The sequence below is a fragment of the Elgaria multicarinata genome, chromosome 3 (genome assembly GCF_023053635.1).
Source record: "Elgaria multicarinata webbii isolate HBS135686 ecotype San Diego chromosome 3, rElgMul1.1.pri, whole genome shotgun sequence".
NCBI lineage: Eukaryota > Metazoa > Chordata > Lepidosauria > Squamata > Anguidae > Elgaria > Elgaria multicarinata.
The window spans coordinates 133906457-133930571 of NC_086173.1; the positions used below are offsets into that span (position 1 = coordinate 133906457).

General features: G+C 43.0%; 1 protein-coding gene across 3 annotated transcripts in view; it reads left to right on the top strand.

The window, feature by feature from the left end:
• FRMD4B (FERM domain containing 4B) overlaps window positions 1-24115 on the top strand; it is a 164790-nt gene that overhangs the window by 124094 nt on the left and 16581 nt on the right. For all 3 annotated transcript variants that reach the window (XM_063122016.1, XM_063122018.1, XM_063122017.1), the window contains exons 12-18: window positions 7551-7627; window positions 9187-9325; window positions 10609-10750; window positions 13685-13818; window positions 13918-14037; window positions 15620-15848; window positions 21819-21875. In XM_063122016.1, coding sequence (XP_062978086.1) covers window positions 7551-7627; window positions 9187-9325; window positions 10609-10750; window positions 13685-13818; window positions 13918-14037; window positions 15620-15848; window positions 21819-21875 — 898 coding nt within the window. The remainder of the gene's footprint in view (window positions 1-7550; window positions 7628-9186; window positions 9326-10608; window positions 10751-13684; window positions 13819-13917; window positions 14038-15619; window positions 15849-21818; window positions 21876-24115) is intronic.

Here is a 24115-nt window from a genome sequence, read left to right on the forward strand (position 1 = left end):
TAATAGTTTACTGTCCCAGTTCCCATTTTACAGGTGGAACAAGCAACGAAGGGTACAACCCTTCCTTGGGAGTAATCCCCATTGAATCAGTGGAACTTATTTCTAAGTAAACATTCATACGATTCTGCTGCAAGTTGCATGAATTGGTTCTATCCATTCCTCCCATCTCTTTCCACTGAATATCTAGACTTAGCCACACATAAGCTGTTGAATCCTGTTTTCCCTGCTCTCATAGTGTAAACACAAGTGCAGATCTCCTTTTCCTTCATATATGCCCATAAATGCAAAATTCATTCATTCCATTCAGTTTAATGTTACTTTATACCTTGCATTTTCTCCCCAAAAGAATCCCAAAGTGGCTAATAATAGCATACCTCTCTTCCCCCCCCCCCCCCGCCAACCAATGCAATAATATCAAAAGAAACAAACCGAACAGTATGGGAATATATATTATATTTAGCAGAACTTCCATAGGATCAGGCTGAACAAATGATAGTGTGATGATTGAGGCTTATCTACTTGTTTTCCAGTCTTGTCTGCTTGCACAGATTCACTTTTTTAAGCCCTTAATGGTGCAATCCTATGCATGTTTAGACAGAGAGAAGTACTGCAATTCGCTGGGAGTTGTAGGCCTTTTCTCTCTCTAAATATGCATAGGATTTCACCCTTAAAGTTGCAGTCCTATAGCCTTTTCCCTGGGAGTAAGTAAGCCCCTTTGACCTCAGCGGGATTAACTTCTGAATAGATAAGTTTAGGATTGCACTGTACACTGTGTAAAGTACATTTATTGGCATGGACATGAACAAGCTGCTTCAGCAAAAGATGATTTGCACAGTGCTCCCCTGCCCCATCCAGAGGGCCCAGGGTCAAACTAATGCCTTGCTTCCCCGGATGGGGTCTTTGAATCAATATATTGAGATCCACTTGATCAGATCTTGCAGCCATTCATTCCCAGCAATGATCCAGGGTGGACCGTGCTGCCCTCTTATTCTCCATGTGCCTCCTCCTCCGCAGGTTTCTAGTCAAGCAGGTTGCCTCTCTCAGTATGGTGCCAGTACCCTTCGGGGCTTCCCACGAGCTTCAGATATGCTGAGTCCATCACATAGAAGTCATTGCGAATTAAAAATTCCAGAGGAAATGATAAAGAGGGGGAGGCATGTTAGGAGTCATTATTAGTCAGAGTGATAAAGTAGCAAGAGAAAGGCTGTGCTTTCAAGAGATCTTGTTTCATGCACACCTCCTCTCTCTCTCTCTCTCTCCCGCTCCCTCTCTCGTCAATCGGAGCTGCAGGGAAGTGCCGCTGGAATGTGGCAAACTCTTCTGGTAGAACCTGTTGCCTTTTGATAGTGTGAGTAAGACCAATGGGGATGGCTGCACTTCTTTAGCTCTTGTGAACGGGCAAGTTCTTATCCTGTTCCTTCGCTTGGCCAAAGGTGCTGCTGAAAAACTCTTCCGTCTCTCCTGTGCTCGCTTTAAGGCATGCCCCTCCTTCTCTGAGACACCCATCAGCTTTGCCTCCTTTGCCCTCTTGCCCTTTCTGCTATCTGCTGCGGAGGAGGAGGAGAGAAAGAGAGGGAGAGAGGGTGGATTGGGGAGGCAGCCCTGCTGATAAAAGCTGATGATGTCAGCAATGTGTCAGCCAAGAGAGGCAGTCCGTGAAACTAGAGTTTACACCTAAGTGTTTGAAAGCCAGGCAGAAGAATTCAGACAGGAAGTTATCCTGCTACTAGGGGAAAGGGGTTGGAGAGGGCATTATCAAAGCATGCATTATTTAAAACAGACCCGCACGCAACTGCCCTCTTGGAAACGTATGGAATAACAAAAGCCTTCAAGAAAGCAAATTCGACAAAGATCCAGGTAAGCAGAGCGGATCGTTCACCCAGTTTTTCATTTGGGCTGCCTTCCTTTTCTGCCGCGAGTGTGAAGCGTTAGCGCCAACATTAAGTTGTGTGGTTCTGGTTTCCCAATACAGGGAGAAGGGAGGAGAAAAGTGTCTGTATTGAGCTGTAACTCGTAAGTGGACATAGTTCAGCTGAAATCGGCTAGTCTCATCCCTCATGATATGTTTAAGAGCAGAACGTTAACTAGCTTCTAGGTTTTGCCTGGGTGTTGAAACAAACTTAGAGGTTGAAAGGTTTCAAAATCTCCTTTGGTACACAGAGACCTTGTTTCTTTCCTTGTTTTCCAATACTTAGCCTCCGTTTTGGAGTTGTTTTTTAAATGTACATGCTATTTTGAGGATGTTTACGTTGTTTTTATGGAACAAGAACTGGATTTGTCAGCATTAAGGCTTTTGAAACGTTCCAGCGAGTCAGAAGTGGGGTATTTTTAAAGCACAGTATAATTTGCAGCAGTTTTAAAACACAGCAGAGTCTAATGAAACAATCATAAAGTTTGGGCAAAGGCACGGTTTTGGATCCGGCAGGGTTTCTGAAGAGGAAAGGCTTGTAAAGAGAGCCTTGCTTGGCTCTTCCATGAACACATGTGAAGGATTAGGCTTTATTTATGACATGAGATAAATGCATTTAAAATAAAAAATTTAATCTTTTATGTTTTTGAAATGTATGGTTGCTTAGTGCTACAATTTATGTTTACCAGCTGTGGTGTTACATGGCAATTAAAAATATTATATCTCAGTGTTGTATATATGAAGAATGCAATGGCATGGTCTGTAAATGTCTTTAGTACATACACGAAGTATGGCATTTAGTGAACGGGATCCTTTGTATGTTTACTCGAAAGTCAATACAACTATGCTCAAAAGTAAACATAGGATTGCAGTTCTGCATTCAGGGGTCTTACTCCTATGCACGCCTGTTTAAAAGTCACCCTGATTGAACGCTGTGGGACTTCCTTTCAAGTAAATATGCCTAGGAGCAGATTATAAGGTTGAATTTCCAAGCACAAGTACTTGGGAATGTCAATGAACAATGGAATTTATTTCCGTATAACTGTGCACAGGATTTGGCTGCTAAGTAAGTGACTTAAGCACAATCATTCTGCAGAGGTTCTATGACACCTGTAAGAGTACTTAATGTATTCAATGTTGTTCCCCGCCTCGATCCAGAGGGAGAGGCGGGTAATAAATAAATATATTATTATTATTATTCGTGCAGTTCCTGATGAATTGCTTTCACTTTGATTTGCCTGATATGCAAAAAATATTGTTTTTCTTAGGCCAAATGCCAACCTTTAAGTATCTTCTCATTTTCTACATCAGCATTGGCAACAAAGGGTTTCGTAGCTAAATTACACTCTTGGCTACACCTGTGCAAACTCATTGTCTCCAGATTGTCCTCCAGAGGTAGCTATGAAAACTTGTTGGCTTTGTTTTGAATGGGTATTTGTTAAGGGAAACTTTCGGGAACAGTGCCACCTCCTTCTGCAAGCCCTAAGGGACAAAGGGGGACAGCTATAACCTGTTCATGCATTGGAAACAGCTTCCTTGGACTGGTCAGGCACAGAGGAAGGCAACTCTCAATAGGAAGTTGGGGTTATTCATTATGGAATAAAGGGGAGGGAGGCTAGGTCAATGGTAGCACACAAGCTTTGCATGCAGAAGGTTCCAGGTTCAATTACTGGCATCTCCAGGTAGGGCTGGAACAGTGGAACACTGGGAAGCTGCTGCCAGTCAGTGTATATCAGCCTTTGCCAACCTGGTGCACTCCAGATGTGTTTGACTGCAACTCCCATCATTCCCAGCTGGTGCAGATAATACTGAGCTAGATGGACCAATGGGCTCACTCTGTATAAGGCAGCTTCTTATATTTCTGATAGCTCATTGGTTTATGACTGGGACAGAATATCCTTCCCTCCTTCCCTATTGTACTCCAGCTTCTCTGTGGCATATCCTGTTCTGGGGCTCATTTTAGCTCCTTCAGTCCCCACACTCCATCCCCTGCATTCTGGCTTCTTCCCCTTCTACACTCCACCCATTCCCTGTTGTTCCACCTTTACTTCCTGTTCCCACTGAAAAGCTGGCACATGGAACTGCTTTCAGGAACTCCGCAATGCCTCTTTCATTGCCTACGAAGAAATCCCTCAGGCGTCACCACCACTGCCAACACTGTTGGCAATAGGAGTAAGGCTAGAGTTCACATGTCTTCTCTTTTGACTCGTTAACTTCTCTCTGAAACATTTGCACAGGAAAGCAGTCTTGTGCATGTGCCCCCTCATCGTGTAATCACAGTTATTCACCATAGACAAGAAAATAGAAAAGAAAATGATGTTTACAATAAGATAAAATGGTTGTGTATTCACTATAAGAAAATTGAGGGGGGAAGTCACATTCTAGCATCTTTCCCACTATAATATATTTATATTGGGACTGCTGGACTACACTAGTAGTAGTATAAGCAGAGGCTATACAAAGGAAATTACCCAATACTCTTGTTTGGTTAGAAGTAAGTCCCACTGAATCTCATGTAGCTTACTTTCATGTAGCTGTGCCAATGCTACGTCCATAGTTGGTTTCAGTGCACAATCCAACGCATCTTTGCTCAGAAATACGTTCCACTGTGTTCAGTGGGGCTTACTCCCAAGTATATGTGCATAGGAATGCAGCCTTAGTTGGTCTCAGCACATTGTTATTGAGCATTATTGAACTATTGTTCTCTGTCTAGTCTTGGGTTGGGCAATACGCAGGCCGCATAATCAACATTATTAACTGTCCAAGCAAAACTTAAAATTTTCTCCATATCTCTTTTTGATCTGTCATACTAGCAGAATTGTGCATGAGGTTTTCTTTGATTGCACTTTCATTTCCGATTGAGGTTAGGGTAAGCCTAGCCAATCCCTCCTAGAGCATCAGTCTGTGGTAGATTTTAAATGATTAATTTTATGCAGGTGCACAACCCCAGTGCAAATGGGATTAATATTTGTGATTCCTTGTTGCCACTTAGTGTAGAGGAAGCTAAAGATGTGGAAAGAAATAATTGTACTGTGCATACAGGAAAGGTTTCTTTCAGGGCCTGCAAAAGACAGATGCATGTCCTGGATTGCTGTGTGGTTTTTCATCCCACCCGTCCCATCCCTATACAAGAAGAACTGGGCTAGATCAGGTCAAAGGCCTACCTAGTCTAGTGCTCTGTACCCATAGTGGTCCACTAGATGCCTATGGGAAGCCCAAAAGTAGGGCATGAGCCCAAACTGCACCCTCCTACTCATATTCCCTAGCAACTGGTATTGACAGGCATTCTGCCTCCGTTACAGGAAGTAATATCTCGCCGTCAGGACCTCTGTTTTTTGATGTCAGAAAATTTGTGAAACTGAGTTGCATCATTGATTGCCTAACATCCCTTCCAGCCACTACCCAAACTACCCAATTTGGCTTCCATTTACTTTTTTTTTTTAGCCTAGTACCCCCATCTGAAATTATCTTCAGCGTTGTCAGTATGAACATGGTCTAGTTTTTCTTTACTTCTTTTTCCACCTACCAAGAAATCTGTGGGCAGTATCCAATGCTGGCAATTAAACATGTTGCACTAGCAAGCTCTGCTAACTTGTCCCTTTCTGCAAGTGGTAATTTTGCTAGCTGTTGTTCCCATTCACAAAATAGCAGTATTGGATGCTGCCCTGTGTGTTTCACCTAATGATGGAGTAAGTTTGAGAAACAGCTGGATTTTATATTCACAATAATGTGAGATGTACCATTGACACTGTTCAGATGACATGCTAAACCATGGTGGTTAAGCATTTTGAGCGAAACATTATGGGGTAGCGTGTTGTGTGAATCATGACTTAGGCCTTAGCTAGACCTAAGGATTATCCCAGGCAAATGGAGGGGTCATCCATGCCTGCTCCCGGGATCCCCTGTGTGTCATTTGCATGCACAGGGATGATCCTGGGACAATCCCGGGATATAGGCCTGGTCTAGCCATGGCCTTAGTATATCATGTGAACCATTCCTAACCATGGTACATAGCCACTGCTTAAACCATGCTCATTAACCATTTGCTACAAAAGGGTTCACAGCCTAACCATGGCTTAGCGTGTTATCTGATCAGGCCTACTTCTTAGGAGGGTCCCAAGTATATGTTGACATCATCTCATCATCTCAGTATCTAGTAGAGTCTAATTTGAATGCAGCATCCTCCCACTTCCCATTATAAGACTGTAACCAAATGCAGATTCCATCAGCAACATTCTCCCTCCCATGTCATTGTTTAATGAAAAAGTCTAGAAAGCTTGCAGCACAATACTTTGTGACCTTTATGTTGGCCTAATAAAGGTATTATGTTAATATGAATTTTAGCCTTTTTCTTTTAGAATTTTTATTTTGGCCTTGATGGGGTTGTGGTGTTGGGACACCCAGGCCTCATGGTGCCATTTGTCTCTGAAGGTTCCGAGGTTGTATAAAATGTTGTTACACATGTTGCTGTTGTGCTTTTTTGGGAAATGGGGAAAGCCTTGAGAATGAAGTACATGAAGAGGTCTAGTAGGCTGAGAGCTAGGAAACAAAGAAAGAAACAAGAAAAGTAAAATGCAAGAATAGCCACTATCTAGCACAGAGTTATGTGTCCTTTAAAACCATTGATTTCAATAAGGTTTAGACATATGAATTAGTTTAGTTTAGCTAGAAGGTCATCATAACAGTTTAAAAAGAAAACAAAACCCTAACAGTGCAATCCTATACATGTATATCAGAAGTAAGCACCATTGAATCCAATTGGACTTAGTCCCTGGTAAGTGGGTATAGAATTACAGCCTCAAGCATCTGTACAGAGCCTGTAACTGGACAGTAGATTGGTGCCAGTGTAATTTGTTTGCAGCATTAATGTTTGTAGAATAAACAAGAATTCATGCTTCCCATAGAAGGAATTTATCTGCATCCTGCAGAAGATGGCATGCAACCACATTGCTATATCTCTTGAACAGTGTTCATGAAGTGATGATACAAAAATGTGTCTATTTGGGGCATGGGATTTTTAGAGTTTCATACCTCTGACCCCAGGGATTTTTATATGATGAATTCATACCCCCACACCTGTTTACTTCTTTGTAGGATGATGTGCCACTCCAAAGTAGAAGCATAACAAGTCTCTGTGGATGATGTTTGACACATATTAATGAGGGGGGAGGGGCACAGCAGTAACAGGGAGAACAATCAGCCCTTTTTTGTGTCTTGAATGATTTTATACTCCCTGTGATCGCAATGTTTCATAGAATCAGAATAGTAGAGTTGGGAGGGGCCTATAAGGCCATCGAGTCCAACCCCCTGCTCAATGCAGGAATCCACCCATTTGTTAGAGATGAACAGGTTCTTGGTTGAGGGATGGAGGAAGGAGATGAAACTATCTCCAGTTATAACCTGTGTAAGGAGCACAATTCAGTGTGCTCTTTGCAACAAACAGTACAAGTTCACTAAATGGGACTTTCAGTCTTAGAAATACTTAGAGTTCGAGATTTGTTTATTTATTTTGCACAATTAATCTTTAATTGTAACTTGAGTTTTTCTCAGAATAAAGTCTGGTGGAGTTAATAACAATGGCAGAGTAAGGAGATAAAGTTTTAGTTCTTAGCTAATTGTAGTCCTTGTTTTCTATTTCCAGTTATTTCAATGGAAACAGCTGGAGAATCTCTATTTTCGTGAGAAGAAATTTGCTGTTGAGGTTCATGATCCTCGCAGGTAAGTGGGTGGTGGCATATCCGAAAGCATCTGATTTTATCATTCACTGTCTAAACGTATTACGTTGAACGTGATGTATTAGTATTTCAGCGCCATCCAGTATTTATCACCTCAGCAGCACAAAGGGATTGTGCTGAGGCCCTTCTTTTCCATTTTACAGAAAAGGATTTCATTCACCTTGCAAAAAGGTGCTGCATGGGCCAGCTTTATTTATAGGATAAATAAAACAAAATTTGGCATCTGTTGTAAAAAGCTGCTGGGAAAATGTTATGGGCTGAATCTGCTGGAAATTTCCACTACAAATCTTTTTATGTAAATGAACAACAGATGCTTAATATGCAATAGCACTTGTGCCTAAACAGCTTGGGCACAATACTTCTGAGAGACCATTCTTTCCTGATATATGTAAAATAAACCATTATTTGTGCGTGATAAAAAAGGCCAAATTTAATTGGAAAACAAGCAGTGCGGTGGCAGAAATGCACCCCATGGGTTGTGTGGGGCATCGAATGTGCCCCTGGATGTCACAAGGTTGCCCCCACTCCTGGTCTAAAGAGAAACCTACTAACAATATCATCAGTGTACCCAAACAAGACAGTGAGGGTGAATAGAAAGGCTTTCTCAAGATCGGCCTTCACAGTTCATGGAATCATAGAATAGCAGAGTTGGGAGGGGCCTACAAGGCCATCGAGTCCAACCCCCTGCTCAATGCAGGAATCCACCCTAAAGCATCCTAAAGCTTGTTGTACAGTTCCTTTTCTCAGGTCAATATTGGTTGGGAACGTTTCCCATGGTGGCTCGACAACACCTCCTATCCAGAATCAATATTTTAGTTTTGATTAGCTCTTTCAAGTTGCCACAAATGTTATTCTGGGTTTTAAACTGTACATTGTACAACTCTGTAGGGAGTGGTTTTGTATATGTGACTCAATTCTCTGACAAAGAGGAAAGTCAAAAGTCTGGGTGTAACAGAAACCTCTTTCTCATTGTGGTGGTAAATCTGTGTCTGGACTGTACCACTTCAGACGGGGCGGTGGTGGTACTGTCATGACTGAATACTCTTCCATACAAGAAACAAACAAGCCTTGTGCTCTCCACATGGTAGAACTACGGTTGAAATGAATGGGACTTAGATTAGTCATGACTATCTGTCACATTCATTTCAGTGAGTCTACTCGAAGTAGGATTTATGTTGGATTTTACCCCTAGCCATCAGGGAGAATGCTTGGTTAGAACATTTCTCCCCGATGCCTGGTTTTCTCTGTGGAGGAGAAATTTTGTAGGGCGTAACATTCAATCACCCCTCTCACTGCTTTCACCGAAGTGTACAGCCGAGACACAGATACACACTTCGGTAAGAACTAGGCCAGAGTCCGCCAACCATGAAAGAGGATTGCCAGTTATTCTGAAACCTGTGAGGTTGCTTTTTCTTTTCTTTTTGCCACTGCAGCACGGAGTGCGATGTGTTTTATCTGATTTGAGGGAGCGATGGGGAAGCTTACATTGTTTTAAAAAGAGAAGTAGCAGCAGCTTTATGTGGCCTTTTTTAAATGCTTTAGAATTTCAGTGTCAAGAAGGACTTTCGGACAGAGTGGCCTCGTAGTGCAAACCTGGTATGCAAACACCTCTCTGATCAAATCCATCTGGGTTATGGCCATCAGCCAACATCAGTTTTACTTGGACAGAAAACAAAGCAAAGTAAGTTGCCATCGATAAAGGCCGGTTTAGTACCATTATTTACAATGCAGAATTGTCCTGTACATTAGGAACTCCCTCAAGCAGATTATATCATCCTTGTGAATGAGCCCATAAGGTTTTCTAGCCCACATGCCCACACATACCTATGTTCATCCTTTGTGGTTCATCAACACGGTAAAGGAAAGAGTCAGCTCTTTTATCATTCGCAAACTTCCCTGTATGGCCACGTGGAGGTCAGTTTTACTCACCATGGATGGAAAGGCTTGGGTTTATATACAGGCAGGCTTTGCTATTGTTACTGCTGTCAGATATGGTTATTTGATTTGTGTCGTGGGCGCAAAGATTACTGCAGATGCTGACTGCAGCCAGGAAATCAGAAGACGTTTACTTCTTGGGAGGAGAGCAATGACAAATCTTGATAAAATAGTTAAGAGCAGAGACACCACACTGACAACAAAGGTCCGCATAGTTAAGGCAATGGTATTCCCCATAGTAACCTATGGCTGCGAGAGCTGGACCATACGGAAGGCTGAGCGAAGGAAGATAGATGCTTTTGAACTGTGGTGTTGGAGGAAAATTCTGAGAGTGCCGTGGACTGCAAGAAGATCAAACCAGTCCATACTCCAGGAAATAAAGCCAGACTGCTCACTTGAGGGAATGGCATTAAAGGCAAAACTGAAGGACTTTGGCCACATAATGAGAAGACAGGACACCCTGGAGAAGAGGCTGATGCTAGGGAAAGTGGAAGGCAAAAGGAAGAGGGGCCGACCAAGGGCAAGATGGATGGATGATATTCCGGAGGTGACAGACTTGACCTTGGGGGAGCTAGGGGTGGTGACAGCTGACAGAAAGCTCTAGCGTGGGCTGGTCCATGAAGTCATGAAGAGTCGGAAGCGACTGAACGAATAAACAACAACCTTCAGTGAAAAGCTGCAGAGAAGAAATGTTGAACAGTGTTAAAATAAATGTTTAATCTAGGTAGTGCATTTTGGCTAGTGTGCTCCCCCACCCCGCCCTCGTTCATATTGAACCTCTAATAGACAATCAAGGGGCTTTAGTAATCTTTCACTTTCACTTTATTACGATCGCTCAGGTTACAATACAAAGAGATGGCTACAATTTCTTCAGTTTAACTAATGCAGTCAATCCGTGTCCAAACAGCAACAGTCCACTTTTCCCTTTTGGGGCAGTGTGAAATGTCATCTTCCATTATCTTTTGTTAGAGGCAACCTGATGATATATGGTGGTTCACTCTTTTTGTGTGTGCGTTTCAATTGCTTCAGGCAAAAATTCCCTCAGCCAGAAGCTTGGACGATATCGCAATGGACCTGACAGAGATAGGAACGCCAAAGGTTTCGAAACTAGAAGTGGTGGAGGCAAAGAATCAACTTATTATGGCCAGCAACGGTAGCTTAATCTCTTCAGGTAAGATGTCAGCTTTGTTTCAGATGTGTGATCCTTGAAACGTGATGACTGTATTATGAATCTCAGTTGCAGGTAAATGAAGGAAAGATGTCTTTTCTTTACGTGGAAGAAATCTAAGTAATCCCTTGTAACAGCAAGTCTTGAATTATAGGGTTTCGGGGGAAAAAACCTTCTATGTGGAATCTGCTTTTGCTGCCCTGAAAATAGGTGGCATTGGAAATGAAAACAGAGTTCTCCTTCAAGTCACTGTACCTTTTGATTCTAGTACGATCAGTCACCCCATACTGTTGGTTCTAGTTACTGGGGCTTCAAATGAAGGCATTCTCAGCAACAGAGCCTCCTTCCTTCCTTGTGTCTCATTGGAACCAATTGTTTTCACTCACCTCCAGAGGATAAAGAGCTTGTTCACTTTCTGGCTTGGCCCCTCAGACTTTAGCTGCAGTGAGATTAATTTGTTTACTTGCTTCTTAAACATATACCCCACCTTTCCATGTATAATGCATATATAATGTATAATGCCAAGTCAGTTAACAATGTAGAACAATAACCAGTCAGTATAAAGATAAACATAGCTTTGAATGTTAAGATAAGTCAATAGAAGGTGCAGGGAAGGAAAGTTTACCATCCTTTCCTTCAGCCGCCTGCAAACCCCCCCCCCCCTTCTCTGGAGGAGGCTGGGCTGGGCAGCTTCTTGAACAATGGGATGGGGCACATGGGGCTGCTGGGAGAAGGGTAATCACTACAAACCAGGTGGAGCCTGCCACGTTGGCTCGTTGCCCTCTCTCCCAGCAGCTCCCCCTGCCCCAACTCACATTGTTCAGGAGGCCTGCCCAGCCCTCTAGACAGGCTTTTCTGCGCTGCGCAGGAGGTGTGATGGATTGGAAGGAACTGGAAACATCCCTTCTGTGAATGCTCTTCCATTCACTGACCTTCTGACCCAAACCATAATAAGCGATGTCGCAGTAAAGCAGCAACAAAAGTGTACCAGTTGGAAGAAGAACAGGTAGAAGTTCAGACAGCAGCAAACAGTTAAAATCTTGGATTGACATGTTCTTTTCCCCACTGCTTTTATGAAAAGCAGGACTTGATAAGTGTATGGGGAGATCCAACATTTATTAAAACACAGGGCATCCCTTGTTCAGCTGGTAACTTGTATTCTTTCTAGGGCCATTTCTACACCTGCCTTTTTTCCCTGGATTGTCCCGGGATCATCCCTGTGCATGCAAATGACACATTAGGGATCCCGGGCAGGGACGAACCCTCCATTTTCCTGGGATAATCCTTAGGTGTAGAAAGGGCCCAGAGCTCCTTTGGGGAGGAGGTATCCCTCTTCCTCCTTTCCAGTTGCGCTCTTTGGTTCTGCCAGGCCCTAAACTAGTACAATCCAGACTAGAGCATCCATGATTGCTCTTTTACAACCCCCATCCCACTCAGAACAAGGGAAAGAGGCCCATCTCTTTCCTTAGCCTTGTCCTTCAGCAATCTTCTCTCACCCTGTTTATATTCCACTTCTTAAAAAAAATATTGCAGCTTCTGTTAACAGGCAGCCCTATGGAACCTGGACCCTCCAAGGTTTTTAATGTTCATTATAGTCCACCCCCTGCTATCCCCCCTGCTTCACTTATTCATGGGAAGCAAGAGCAAAGAAGTACGGGATCGCTAAACCTGAGGCCGGTCTCATTGCAGATAGAATAGTCTCCACATCCCTGCCCATGTAACAAATAACTCACTCCAAGGGAAGGAAATGTATCCTTTCTCTTGCTCAAGTAGGGTGGAAGCCAGCCTTCCCCAACACGGTGCCTTCCAGATGTTTTGGACAGCAACTCTCATCAGCCCCAGGTAGCAGGGCCAATGGTCAGACATAATCAGAGTTGTTGGCCAAAACATCTGCAGGGCACCAGATTGGGAAAGCCTGGTGTAGGCAATCAACTTCACGGCTGCAACACATGTTTACCCAGGACAATGTTCAGGACAACATTTGGACATTTATTATTATTATTATTATTATTATTATTATTATTATTATTATTATTATTTACATTTCTATACCACCCCATAGATAAAGCTCTCTGGGCGGTGTACAAAGGTAGAGGTCGTACCGTCTCCTTTCTTCCCCACCCAGCTGGCCTCTCACTCTGAAGAGTCAGCGTTAATTCTGCCTGTCGATACAGCAGCCAACTTGCTGCCCCATATTCCAGAATGGAAAGTCTTAGCCTTGCTGGATTGTACTACATAAGAGACTGAATCAAACTTAACTTTGCCCATGAATTCTCTGTAAAACAATTGGTGGTGAGAAGGAAAGCTGTTTTCAGCTGTCTAAACACATTTAAAACCTTGTTTGATGAACTGTGCAAACCTTGTACTTCTGGGTCTTGCAAGGAATATTGGGAAAGATGCTTGAAAGAGGAACCCTAGTATAACTGGAAGAGGCGGAAATCCAGCAACAACTGAAGTGCACTTTTTAACTTACCTTTCAAACTGATGGGTTTGGGCAGCTTATTCACATCAAATAGAATTCATGTGTGCATGTCTGTCTGAAGTGGAAATGGGGGGCATCCTTTGAAATCATTGTAGTGCAGGTATTATCTACTTTGAAAAGCCCACCTTGAAAAAAGGTAAGATCACACCCACTGTTGCCACCCACAGGATCAGCATTAGAATCACAAGTGGGGCCTGTAACAAAATGTTGTAGTGCAAAGTGCTTCTGTTTAGGATTCCAATCATCTGATTACCCTTCTCCCTAGTGTTCCTTTCCCCTCCTCCTAACAGTCAGCATGCTCAGTCCTCATTGGGCTGTTCTGCAGGTCCCTTCCCTTTCTTTTTGGACTTCTGCCAATCATGGGGTTCCTCCAAGCCTGCTGCTGCTTTGGCTTCATTAGCAACGGCACTCAAAGATTAAGCATCACAAATAGAGGGACTGGTTTGCTCTTACAGGGTCTCAAGATTCGGAGGTCAGTGAAGAACAAAAGAAAGAGAAAATCTTGGAACTGAGACAGAAAGAGAAGCTTTTGCAGGAGAAGCTTCTGCAGAAGGTTGAGGAGCTGAAGAAGATCTGCCTGCGGGAGGCGGTGAGTCCTGCTCCTTGCTTCCCTTCGGGTGGGGCGGGGCGTTAGATTAGAATCCATTCGTTCTAATCTTTCTAATGGCTCTTTTCTCCCCTTCCCTAGGAGCTCACTGGAAAAATGCCACAGGAATATCCTCTGAACACAGGAGAAAAACCTCCTCAGGTCAGAAGGCGCGTAGGCACCACGTTCAAATTGGATGGCAGCCTGCTTCCCAGCGAGGAGGTACGTGCAAGGCCCGCCAGAGGTTTCATGGGCAAAAAGGGGGCAGCAGAATAAGGCTGTCGCTCCTATTGGCTTTTGACATTTGCAGCTTTTACTCTTGGGTTTATGTCAGGCCACTGAGGGGAAACCCCAAATAAAAGGATTGCTGGAACTATGTGCAGGCAACGTTCTAAAACGAAGATTCAGCCTCTTCCATTTTTTTATGTGCAGGATTCAGTCATTACATAATAGCTTTAAAAGCAACCTGGTCTCAGACAAGAAGCTGATTCTACTTCATTTAAATTGCTTGGAGCTTTGACCAGTGGTTTCAGAAAAGCATGTAAATGCAAGAGGAGAGGAGATTTTGTTCTACCAAATCACAGGTTGGCTGAGAAACTGCCCTCCCTTTACCTCGCCTGGGGAGCTGATTTTTTTTTCTTTTTTTGGTAGTCATACCACCTCGTGAGGTGGGTATGAATTCTTTGCGTTAGGGGTCAGCAGATATTTTAAACTGCAATCCCCATCACCCCTGACAAGTGGCTATACTGAATGGGGCTGATAGGAGTTGCAGTCCAAAACATCTGGAGGGCAACCGGATTGCCTACCCCTGCTGTGCATGCTACTTCAGTGCCTCTGATTTGCTTTATTCACACACAGCCTCCCCTGCAGTTTTGGTGCTGCAGAGGGTGCATATGGAGGCGCCCTGGGTGGGACTCCGGAATCGGGTGACTTGTATTTCGGTTTTCATATTCCACCTTTCTGTATAATCAGAGATTATACAGAATGTATACAGATTATACATTCTTCTGCGATTCAAATGTACATTGCCTTAAAGCAATTGCTCAGAAGCTACTAGGAAATTAAAAGCAAACTTCCCCCAAGCTGGTGCCCTTCAGCTGTGTTGAACTTCATCCATCATGCTGGCTGGGAATGATGGGAATTACAGTGGAACATAGCAGGAGAGTGACAGCTTGGAGAAGGAAAGCGTTTAATTTCCTAGTAGCTTGTGGGCAGCTAACATCTCTCCGCCAATAAGATCCTATTCCCCTGAGCAAGGTGCATATAAACAGAGGTTCTTTTTGTATACATCCCCATAAAAGCTTTTGAAGCAAAATTTCCCAGTACCTAATGAGGCACTGCTTTGGTTAATTTGTTTGTGTGCTTTCTTTCATCTGTAGTGCCCATAATTGTTTACAAACACTGACTAATAAAGCTTCCGGCATTATGGGCGTCATTGCATCGGTGTTTACACCTTACTAAACCTTTTGCAGAAATGTTTGCAGCAGTTTGTTCTCATCTGGGCAGTGCAAATATATTGTTGGCCATAGAGAGATTGTGGTGTTTAGCTTTTGGTAACAGGGTGTGAAAATGTTGGCCTTTTCATAAGCATCCTGATGATGTCATGGCGTGTAGGATAGGAACTTGACTTACCACATCACACCACCCAATCCTACAGGTGACTCTACAGATGCAACCTATTCTAGGTTACACATTTTGAAATAAATTACATTGAAGTTCTTCAAGCCTTAAAAGGCTTGGCTTGAATCCAGGTTCTAATGTGGCAAATCTCCTTTTTTTACTTTTATTTTTATGATCTGTGCAGGACCCAGCGCTGCAGAATCTGGAGAGCGACTTCTTCATACAGCAAAAGCTGGTCGAAGCGGTGAAAAAACTCGCTGGCGAGCCAGACCTGTGCAAAAATGTGAAGAAGAAAAGGAAGCAAGAGTACACGGAGGCTGTGAAAAAGCTTCAGGAGACTGAAAATTCCATTAATGAGTATCGGATTAAGTGTGGGAAGAAGCCTGCACAGAAGTCAACCCTGACCTTACCAGGTATCAGAAATCCTCCTAACTTCCTAATTTATTTATTTATTTATTTATTTATTACATTTTTATACCGCCCAATAGCCGAAGCGCTCTGGGCGGTTCACAAAACCCTAATGCAGCAGGGTGGGAGGGGAGATCTGTTTTTCCAAGTACTGCTTGTTTGGGGGTCTATTTCTCTCCCATAGAACACATGACAGATAGGCAAAGATACAGTCCTGCCCAGCAGGAATCAACAGGCCTTTAGCCCCCTGAGTTCAGCAGAATCTGGAGCTTACCTATAATCTAACTGCCGTGGTTCCTTTCATGTAAGATGTGGTTCAAAGGGAATACAGGCGAAGCGCAGCACAAGTGCAGGCATGTCTGAGGGAGAACGCAAACCAAGGAATTACTGTGCACAGAAGGGCTGGCAGCCTCCTTCCAGCCGAAACTAGTGTGGTACCTTGTTCTGTGCAGTATCGGATGCTGATTTGAGCAGAAATTGGCTGCCGTGTGCATGATCTCTTGGCTCATGCTGGGTCCATTATGATTCAAGTGCGTAATTAAAGCCGTGCTTTCCTCCTGCCCCCCTCTGCTGGGTAATCCTAACAAGGGTAGGTGAAGTTGGCAACAAGAGTAGGAGAAGATGGGAGGGGCAATGAGGGCAAAAGAGGAAAAATGACATGTCAGCTTTTGCATCCCCTGCAAGATGACACAAATGAAGTGTGTGTGTGGTTTAAGAGTTTGTAAAGTAACAATGTTGTGATGAGGAAGTCCATATGTTAGAGATTCATTCTGAAAGAAGAGTGTAAAATGCATGTAAATACTGGATTTTTAAATAAGATCTGGAACTATGAGGTAATACCCAATGCTGCCCCCATGCTGACGCTAAAGGTGTTGTGCTAGTGTAAACCAACACTTGTACAGTATAACTAATACATTGGGGGAAAGTCTAAATTCGGTGGCGTGTTGGCTAGAAAAGGGGTGTTTTCTTCTTCAAAACAAGCCACATGTTCCCCTGTTGCCAGTGAACAGGGGACAAACAAAGCCCTATTTGTGTATGAAATCCCTCACATGAATAGGATGGTGTGAGGGTGAGCAGAGCCAGACTTACTTGTCATGTCTTCTCCATTACGTCCCCATCACCAACCAGAGTTCTAAATCCCCACTTCCCAGTTTTTCAAATGCATTGACAGCAGCAAGGACACGATAGATGGGGCAGGGCCCTGCCCTCCCCTCCCTCTCCACTCACATGTTTCTAATCTCATGAGGAACTGATTGCACAAATAGGAGAGCATTTTAACAGTCAGGAAAGTGAGCAAAAGCTAGCCCAACCAGACTACCTAGGAACCGGGTCTTCAGTCATCTTCCCGTGGGCCCTTTTTTAAAGTATCTGAGCCCCAAAGCTAAATCCAAATTCCAAATCAACTGTATTCATTCATTTATTCAGAATTCTTATTCCCTGCTTTTCCACCAAAAGGAACACAGAGCAACTGACACTATAACTAAAACAAGTACCAATAAATCACCTATAAAATCATACTGTCACACTAAAACATGTAAACTACTGCAATAATCTAAAACACCAAAAAGAACAAGTCAAGAGCTATATGCTTATGCAAATAAAGCGGTCCTTAACTTGCATTTAAAAATAGTTACAATGGGGGGCAATTGTACCTCTCCTAGGCAGGAATTCCACAACTGGGGGGCCACCACTGAGAAAGCCCTCTTCTGAGTCCCCACCCTCCTCACCTCATTTATTGAAGTGGGGGACCATAAGCACGCATCTCCTGCAGATCGGAGAACCCTAGTTTACTGGGTTGTTCCTGCTCCTGTCATAGCTGCTTCCCTTTGTTTTTCATTGACCTGGTTCACACATAGCAACAACACATCAGTTAAAACAAGATGGGTTATCAGAGATGAATGGGAGTGCTGCCTCCTGCACACCTGCCACTTCTGATTTTACTGTACAACCCGTGATCCGCTCCTTCGTAGTTGGTTTGGTGTTGGGTTAACTGCTGGGTTGTTTTACCCCTGTCCAGGTTCGGACACTAGACGTTGCAGGATAAAAACAGAAGAGGCGGATATGCTGTAGGCAGTGTGCCTACTGGTGCATGACATCCCATTAGCTTTTAAACCAATGAGTTGCCATTACATGCGAACAGGCCCATTGTGTCATTGTTTTGAGGTTTTACACACAAGCCATTTTTGTAGCTATATGTGTGAGCATGCAGCAGTGAGTAGGTGTCTAGGCCTCTTTGATTTTTATGTCTGCAGCTTTAGCAGTCTGTCTCCACATTACACCAAATACCAATTTTAACAATCAAAAATTGAGTGTAAATAATAAGCCACGTGCATAGACCAGGTCACCAGCCATTTTTTTCTGACTGTATTGCATTTTGCTTATTCTTTTGCAACATTTCTGTACCACTCCACATGGAAGACAGATCCTAACGTGGTGAACAGAAGGGTAAAACATTCAAAAGATAACAAGATTAAAACATCATATTTAAACAGTTCTTTTAAAACTGAGTACCAATAAAAGCCATGGCTGGTCAATTGAGGAATGCTTCCTGGAATAGGACTGTTTTGAGGAGGCACCGGAAGGGGCACAGTGTTGGTGCCTGCTTGACCTCCAGGGGCAGGGAGTTCCAAAGAAAAGGAGCCACCACATTAAAGGCTCTTCTCTGGGTGGACCCCAGTCAGGCCACAAGTCTATGTGGAACCACCAAGAGCACGGCGGTTGATGACTTCGATTGGTAAGGGAGAAGGCGCTCACTCAGGTATCCTGATGCCAAGTTATTTAGGGCTTTGTACACTAATACTAAAACCTTAAGCCTGGCCCAGTAGCAAGTTTTATTTACTCTTCTATTTTACTTAAGAAACCAAAATGCCAGAATCGTGCCTGCTTTGAGCCTTGATGAACGTCCAAGGGCCTCAGACATTCAGGTGCTTTACTCTGGACTGCCTTGGGAACCAGTCTAGAGTCATTTGCTTCATCTCACTGTGAACAACTCAGTCTCGATCAGACACGTAGGAGGGTGCACACAGAAAAATAGATAGGTGTGAATGCTTGGTCCAGAGCTGGCGCCTGCATTTTGTGAAATGCGTGGAGGAGAGTTCCATGCATGACTCAAGTGTTGGGAAATAAGCCGGTGCAGGGGGAAACCCAAGGAGTTTGATTTAGTTCAGCTTATCAAAATGAAGGTTAAGAGGATTTGAGTGATTATAGTCTGCCAGCACCTTCATGGGGAGAAAATGACAAGATAACTCAAATGGGCCCTTTAATCATGAGAGTTGCTAGTAGCTGGGAGTGAAAGTTGGACAGTTCATACGGGAGTTGTGTCGGCATGGGTGCCAATTCATGAGTCAGTTTAATCTCTGCGCGCTAATCAGAAACCAGTTCCTTCTGTCCTGCCCCCTCCAGCAGGATGCTTGACTGATAGCTTCACACTGACATGCAACTGAGCCGTGGGAATTGCACACCAGGCCCACGCTACCACTGTTCTCCTGGCCGTGATATCCCAATGGTGGGATTGGCATCCTATGCGAGATCATGTCCAGTTTTAGAGCTAGAGTTTTTACTTCAGCCCTGCTGTCTAGCTTTAGAGTTTCAACTTGGAGCAGTGCCAACACAGCCTTAGGAACTAAGTGTGTGCTTTGGTGATTAAACATGGTGACTATGTCCAGAAGTGCTAGCTTTTCTATTTCTTGACATATTTAACATTAGGGATTGGTTGTTCTAACCTTTTGTAGTCTTGCTCCAACCAGACATAGTGGTATGAACAGATGTTATTTCGTAACTTGGGGTAAAATCATGTAGACCAACCTCATTAGAGCTTCTCCCGATAGAAGTAGTTGCATTGACCCTTCCTGTATCTGTCCCTGTACTTCCCCACCACCACTACCTACCTCAGGAGCCGATCCATCACCAACTCTGAATCTTCCCTAGATGTCTTGACTATCCTTCAAAGATCACACAGCCATTCAAATGCTAAAATGTTTACATAGGGAGATTTTGTGTTGGAAGAGATTACCCAAAGGTGGTCAAAGTTGCAAATGGTTCAAGAATACAAAAATCACATAGGGTATTTAATGCTGTCTGTCCCATCAGTGAAGCAGAAACTGCTGGTGGAAATGATTACCCTCCACCCCCTCCCCTCCCTCAAATACGGTGGAAAATTGGGGGACTCTCTGGAGCGGACTTGAGGGCACAGGGGAGGGGAGAGGGAGAACAGCAAGGAGAATGCCCATTGCACAAGTGGAAGCCTGTTTGTGTGATGTAGGATGTAGAGCATAAGCTTGTGGCCAGAGAAAGGAAGAGGGAAAAACACACAAATCAAGTGACATGACACAGCAAGTGATAATTGGATCACATTACAGTAGATTATCCTGATGCTTGCCTCTGCACTTAGAGAACTATGAACTAATTGATGATGGAGTGGGAACGAGGCAGGAACTCTCTCCTGGGGTAGTTTAAAGTGGGCTGAACATGGAAAATGCAACCTCTCATTATTTACACTTGAGAGAAGGTGAATTTGGAATATATGCCCTGATCTAAAAAGCCTCTTCCCCAGCCTGGTTTCAGATGTGTGAAACTACAACTCCCATCATGGAGTTTTGCTGGGAGTTGTATTCCCACCAAGGACATCGAATCGAGGAAGGTTGACATAGGAGAAAATCCTATTAAAATAATATATTCTTAGAAGTCAGGTGCTGGGTAGCACAGAATCCTCTAGCTACCGCAAACCACAAAGTGGGAATGGTAGGCTTGTACTTCATCGTGAACAAGAAAGAAGGAATTTAATGGAGATGCATTTAGAAGAAGTATATGAGGCAGAAAGCAAATGGAGACAGAGAGCATATAATGAGGAGGAGAAACATCCAGGTATAGAGGTTCAAAAGGAGAAGGACAGGATCAGCAGGTGTGGTTACATTTTCAGATTTTTTCTACACCAATGAGGATGAGGGGCTTGACTTTTAATAATGATTAAAAATCATCGGAGGGAGGGGGGAATTCTTTGCTCGATTTGAGCCACTCTCAATTGTCTAACATCATCATTATTATTATTATTTCTCAGGCTCTTTGTCAGGTAAACAACTGTAAAGTGAAGCCTATAGACAATGTCTATAATTTTTTAATTTTTTTTCTCATTGTAGACAATGCCTAGCTAGGCATGTAAGAGATGAGCAGTGATTTCTGTCTGTATCCTCTCTCTGGATCTGTCAGGTGCACATCTTAGCTTCTTTGACTATATCTAGCCTCCTCATCGTTCTGAAAATCACCAGTATGAAAAGAGATGAATTGTTATTTTAAAAAGCTGGAGATTGGCCTGTTGGTACAGCAGTGAAACTGTTGGAGCTGCAGATTTTCAGAACAGCTCAACAGAAGACACTGTAGCAGATAGCTTCTGTATACTCTGGAAGTGGGAAATTAAGTATGTACTTGGCCGTCATACTCTGCCAGTGACACTTGTCCTAGGTGACTGAAGAAAGCTCTGGTATGACTCCTGTGCATTGCAGAGTTTAACACTTGTGCAGAGTGCAGCAAATGTTGTGTGTATGTGTGGTCTGGCATCAATGGACACTATTGTACTACAGCACAGAATTTCTAAAATTGCCAACAGCTGACTTGTCTGCCATTATTCATCATGGTATCAGTGACTGGTTAAATTCTCTGACCATGCTAGAGAGACTTACTTTGTTTGGGTAAGGAATGCAGGTTCTGGATTTATTTATTTTTGTTTGTTTTAGCTTGTGTAATTGCATTTATTTTTTTATATTATTTATTAAAACATTTGTATCCCACCCTATATCACTGGGATCTCAGGGCAGCATACAGATGAAATTTATGTTAGATTGTTCTTAATAACTTTCCTTGTTAATTTTGTTTATCCTCCATTATATCCTAGTAAATGCATCTGACCCTAGCAACTATGTTCAGTATTCCAAGATGTAACTTAAATTCATTCTTAAATATCCTTTCTTTTTTCTCCACAGAAGAAACCATCCCATCTGAGAGCAGCTCTCTATCTGATACTACGACATTTGACGATGGTATGTGGCTCCTGCTTTTCAGCACAAGCACGTAAAATCACAGTGTAAACATTTACTTTCTGTATTCTCAGGGCCTTCTGGGCAAGGCCAGCAACGTGTTTTCCATATAAACCGATGCCTTACAAAAGGCCAGGCTGGGTCATAAAGGGAGTGTCCCCAACAATTGAGCTCACGGCACAATTGGATGCTAAGCTAAGTTAACTTAAGGAAGTTCACAGAAGGAGTGTTTCCAATGCCATCCTCCCTGTGAAGTCACCTGTGCCACCCCGAAAGCTTCTCCATTGAGTTGGGGGTGGGGGGGGGTCCTGAATAATGGGACATGGGGGTAGGGGAGAGGGGAAACATTCCTCCCATGAACCACCTTAAGCTAACTTATTTTAGGATCCAAGTTCATGTGTTCTTGTTTAGCCAAGACATTCAAAAGTAGTAATATTAAAGTACATGATATAACTTGTGCTCTTGGACGACACTTTTATTTTTATTATGGCAGGGACTCCAGGGAATCTTTTTTATCACACATTGATTAAAATTTGGGAGCTTGTGGATGCCATCTCTGGTGTACATAAAACTAAGTGTAATAATTAGCTGAAGTGTGGATTAATTTGGCCTTACTTTCTTTTTGGGTGGGAGGGGGGTCTCTCTGCCTCCTTGCCGCCAATAGTGTTTTGTAAACCTTTCTAAAAATTAGTCTTAGAGGGTCTAGATAGGATCTTTTGGATGACTCCAAAGGGGATGATTCAAAACTAGCATAAGTGAAGTCTTTGTGTGAGCCCCCCACCCCACCCCGCCCCCAGTCATCTTAGGCTAGACACTGAACACGGTGTTTGAATTCAAGGATTGCAGAGAGGGCCAGCGGTATGGTTGGAGCAGAGACCTTGGATCAGAACTGGCTCAAAGGATCAGCATTAAATTCTCGTTCTAGACCAGTGCATAGGCTCAGCATGAAGGTTTCAGATATGTGATAATGAATTAGACCATGGCTTGGTAGGGAACTCTCCAGGACAGCCGCATCTCTCCAAAAAGCAAATTCTCTATAATTGTTTTATTGAACATAGCAATAAATATACATACTCGTTGTCCAAGCAAAGCATCACGGGCTATGCACATCTTTGTGCAAGTTTGTACATTATATATAATACATACATGTATTACATGTTCATGTAATATATATATATATATATATATATATATATATATATATATATATTCCATATATAATAATTCATATACAAGACTGAGATCAGCTGTTTTCCTCTCTCCCCCTCACTCCATCACTACCGCCGCCACCACTATCACCTGAGCCTATGAATTCTGGGACAAACTGTTCCAAACAGTAAAGACTATTGTAATTGTGAGCTCACCTTGAGCCAGGTGTTTTCCAAATGAAATTTTGCTGCTAATTAGGTTAAAAGAAAAAGACAAAAACAGTATGCTAATGCAATCTCTTCATCTCTTGGAAAGATATAACTCCCTCGTTAACACATAAACAAGCAATGATTATTCTTTTATATTTTTTCAGGATCCCCAAGATCTATTTAATTGGCATAATGACATTTGGGCTGGGTATTTCCTGCCAGCTAATCATGGGCTGGGTTACCAAAGCTCCTTCAGATAGTCATTAGTCTTCAGGAAACGCCCTCCCTGCCTTCCCATTTATTATCATTTAACTTCTGTGTTCAAGGTCCTGCAGTGTCAAGTGTCCCTTTATTTTGATCCAGCATGCCTTTTCTTATTGGCTATTCCCAAGAATTAGGTCTGCAGTTCCACCGATATTGGAATGACTCAGCCCGACTTTTTAAAAACGCTTTGCCATATCTGATTTTGCTTTTGAATAAACAAGAAGAGAGTGCAGAACTCGGCTTTTTTTTAAACTGTGTAAAAATGTTCACTCTGGAGCTGCTATTGATTGACTGCCAGCATAAGATTAACTGATAGGAATAGCCTAGATGGTCCGCAAGTGTTTGGATTGTCCAGCTAAAACACAAAATGCATCCACTTAAGTGATGGTGGTATCATCATCATCATCATTATCATCAAACCTTCAGCACCACATGCTCCCAGAGCACCTAAAAAGAAAGAAAAATAACAATACAAATCATCAGATAAAATCACAAAAGACAGCAGCCAATATGATATAATCAGTGACAGTAAAATAAGAAAAGGCTAATAAAAGAAACTTCCACAGTGGCTTAGGGAGCAATCCTATGTATGTTTAGACAGGAAAAAGTCTTACAACTCCC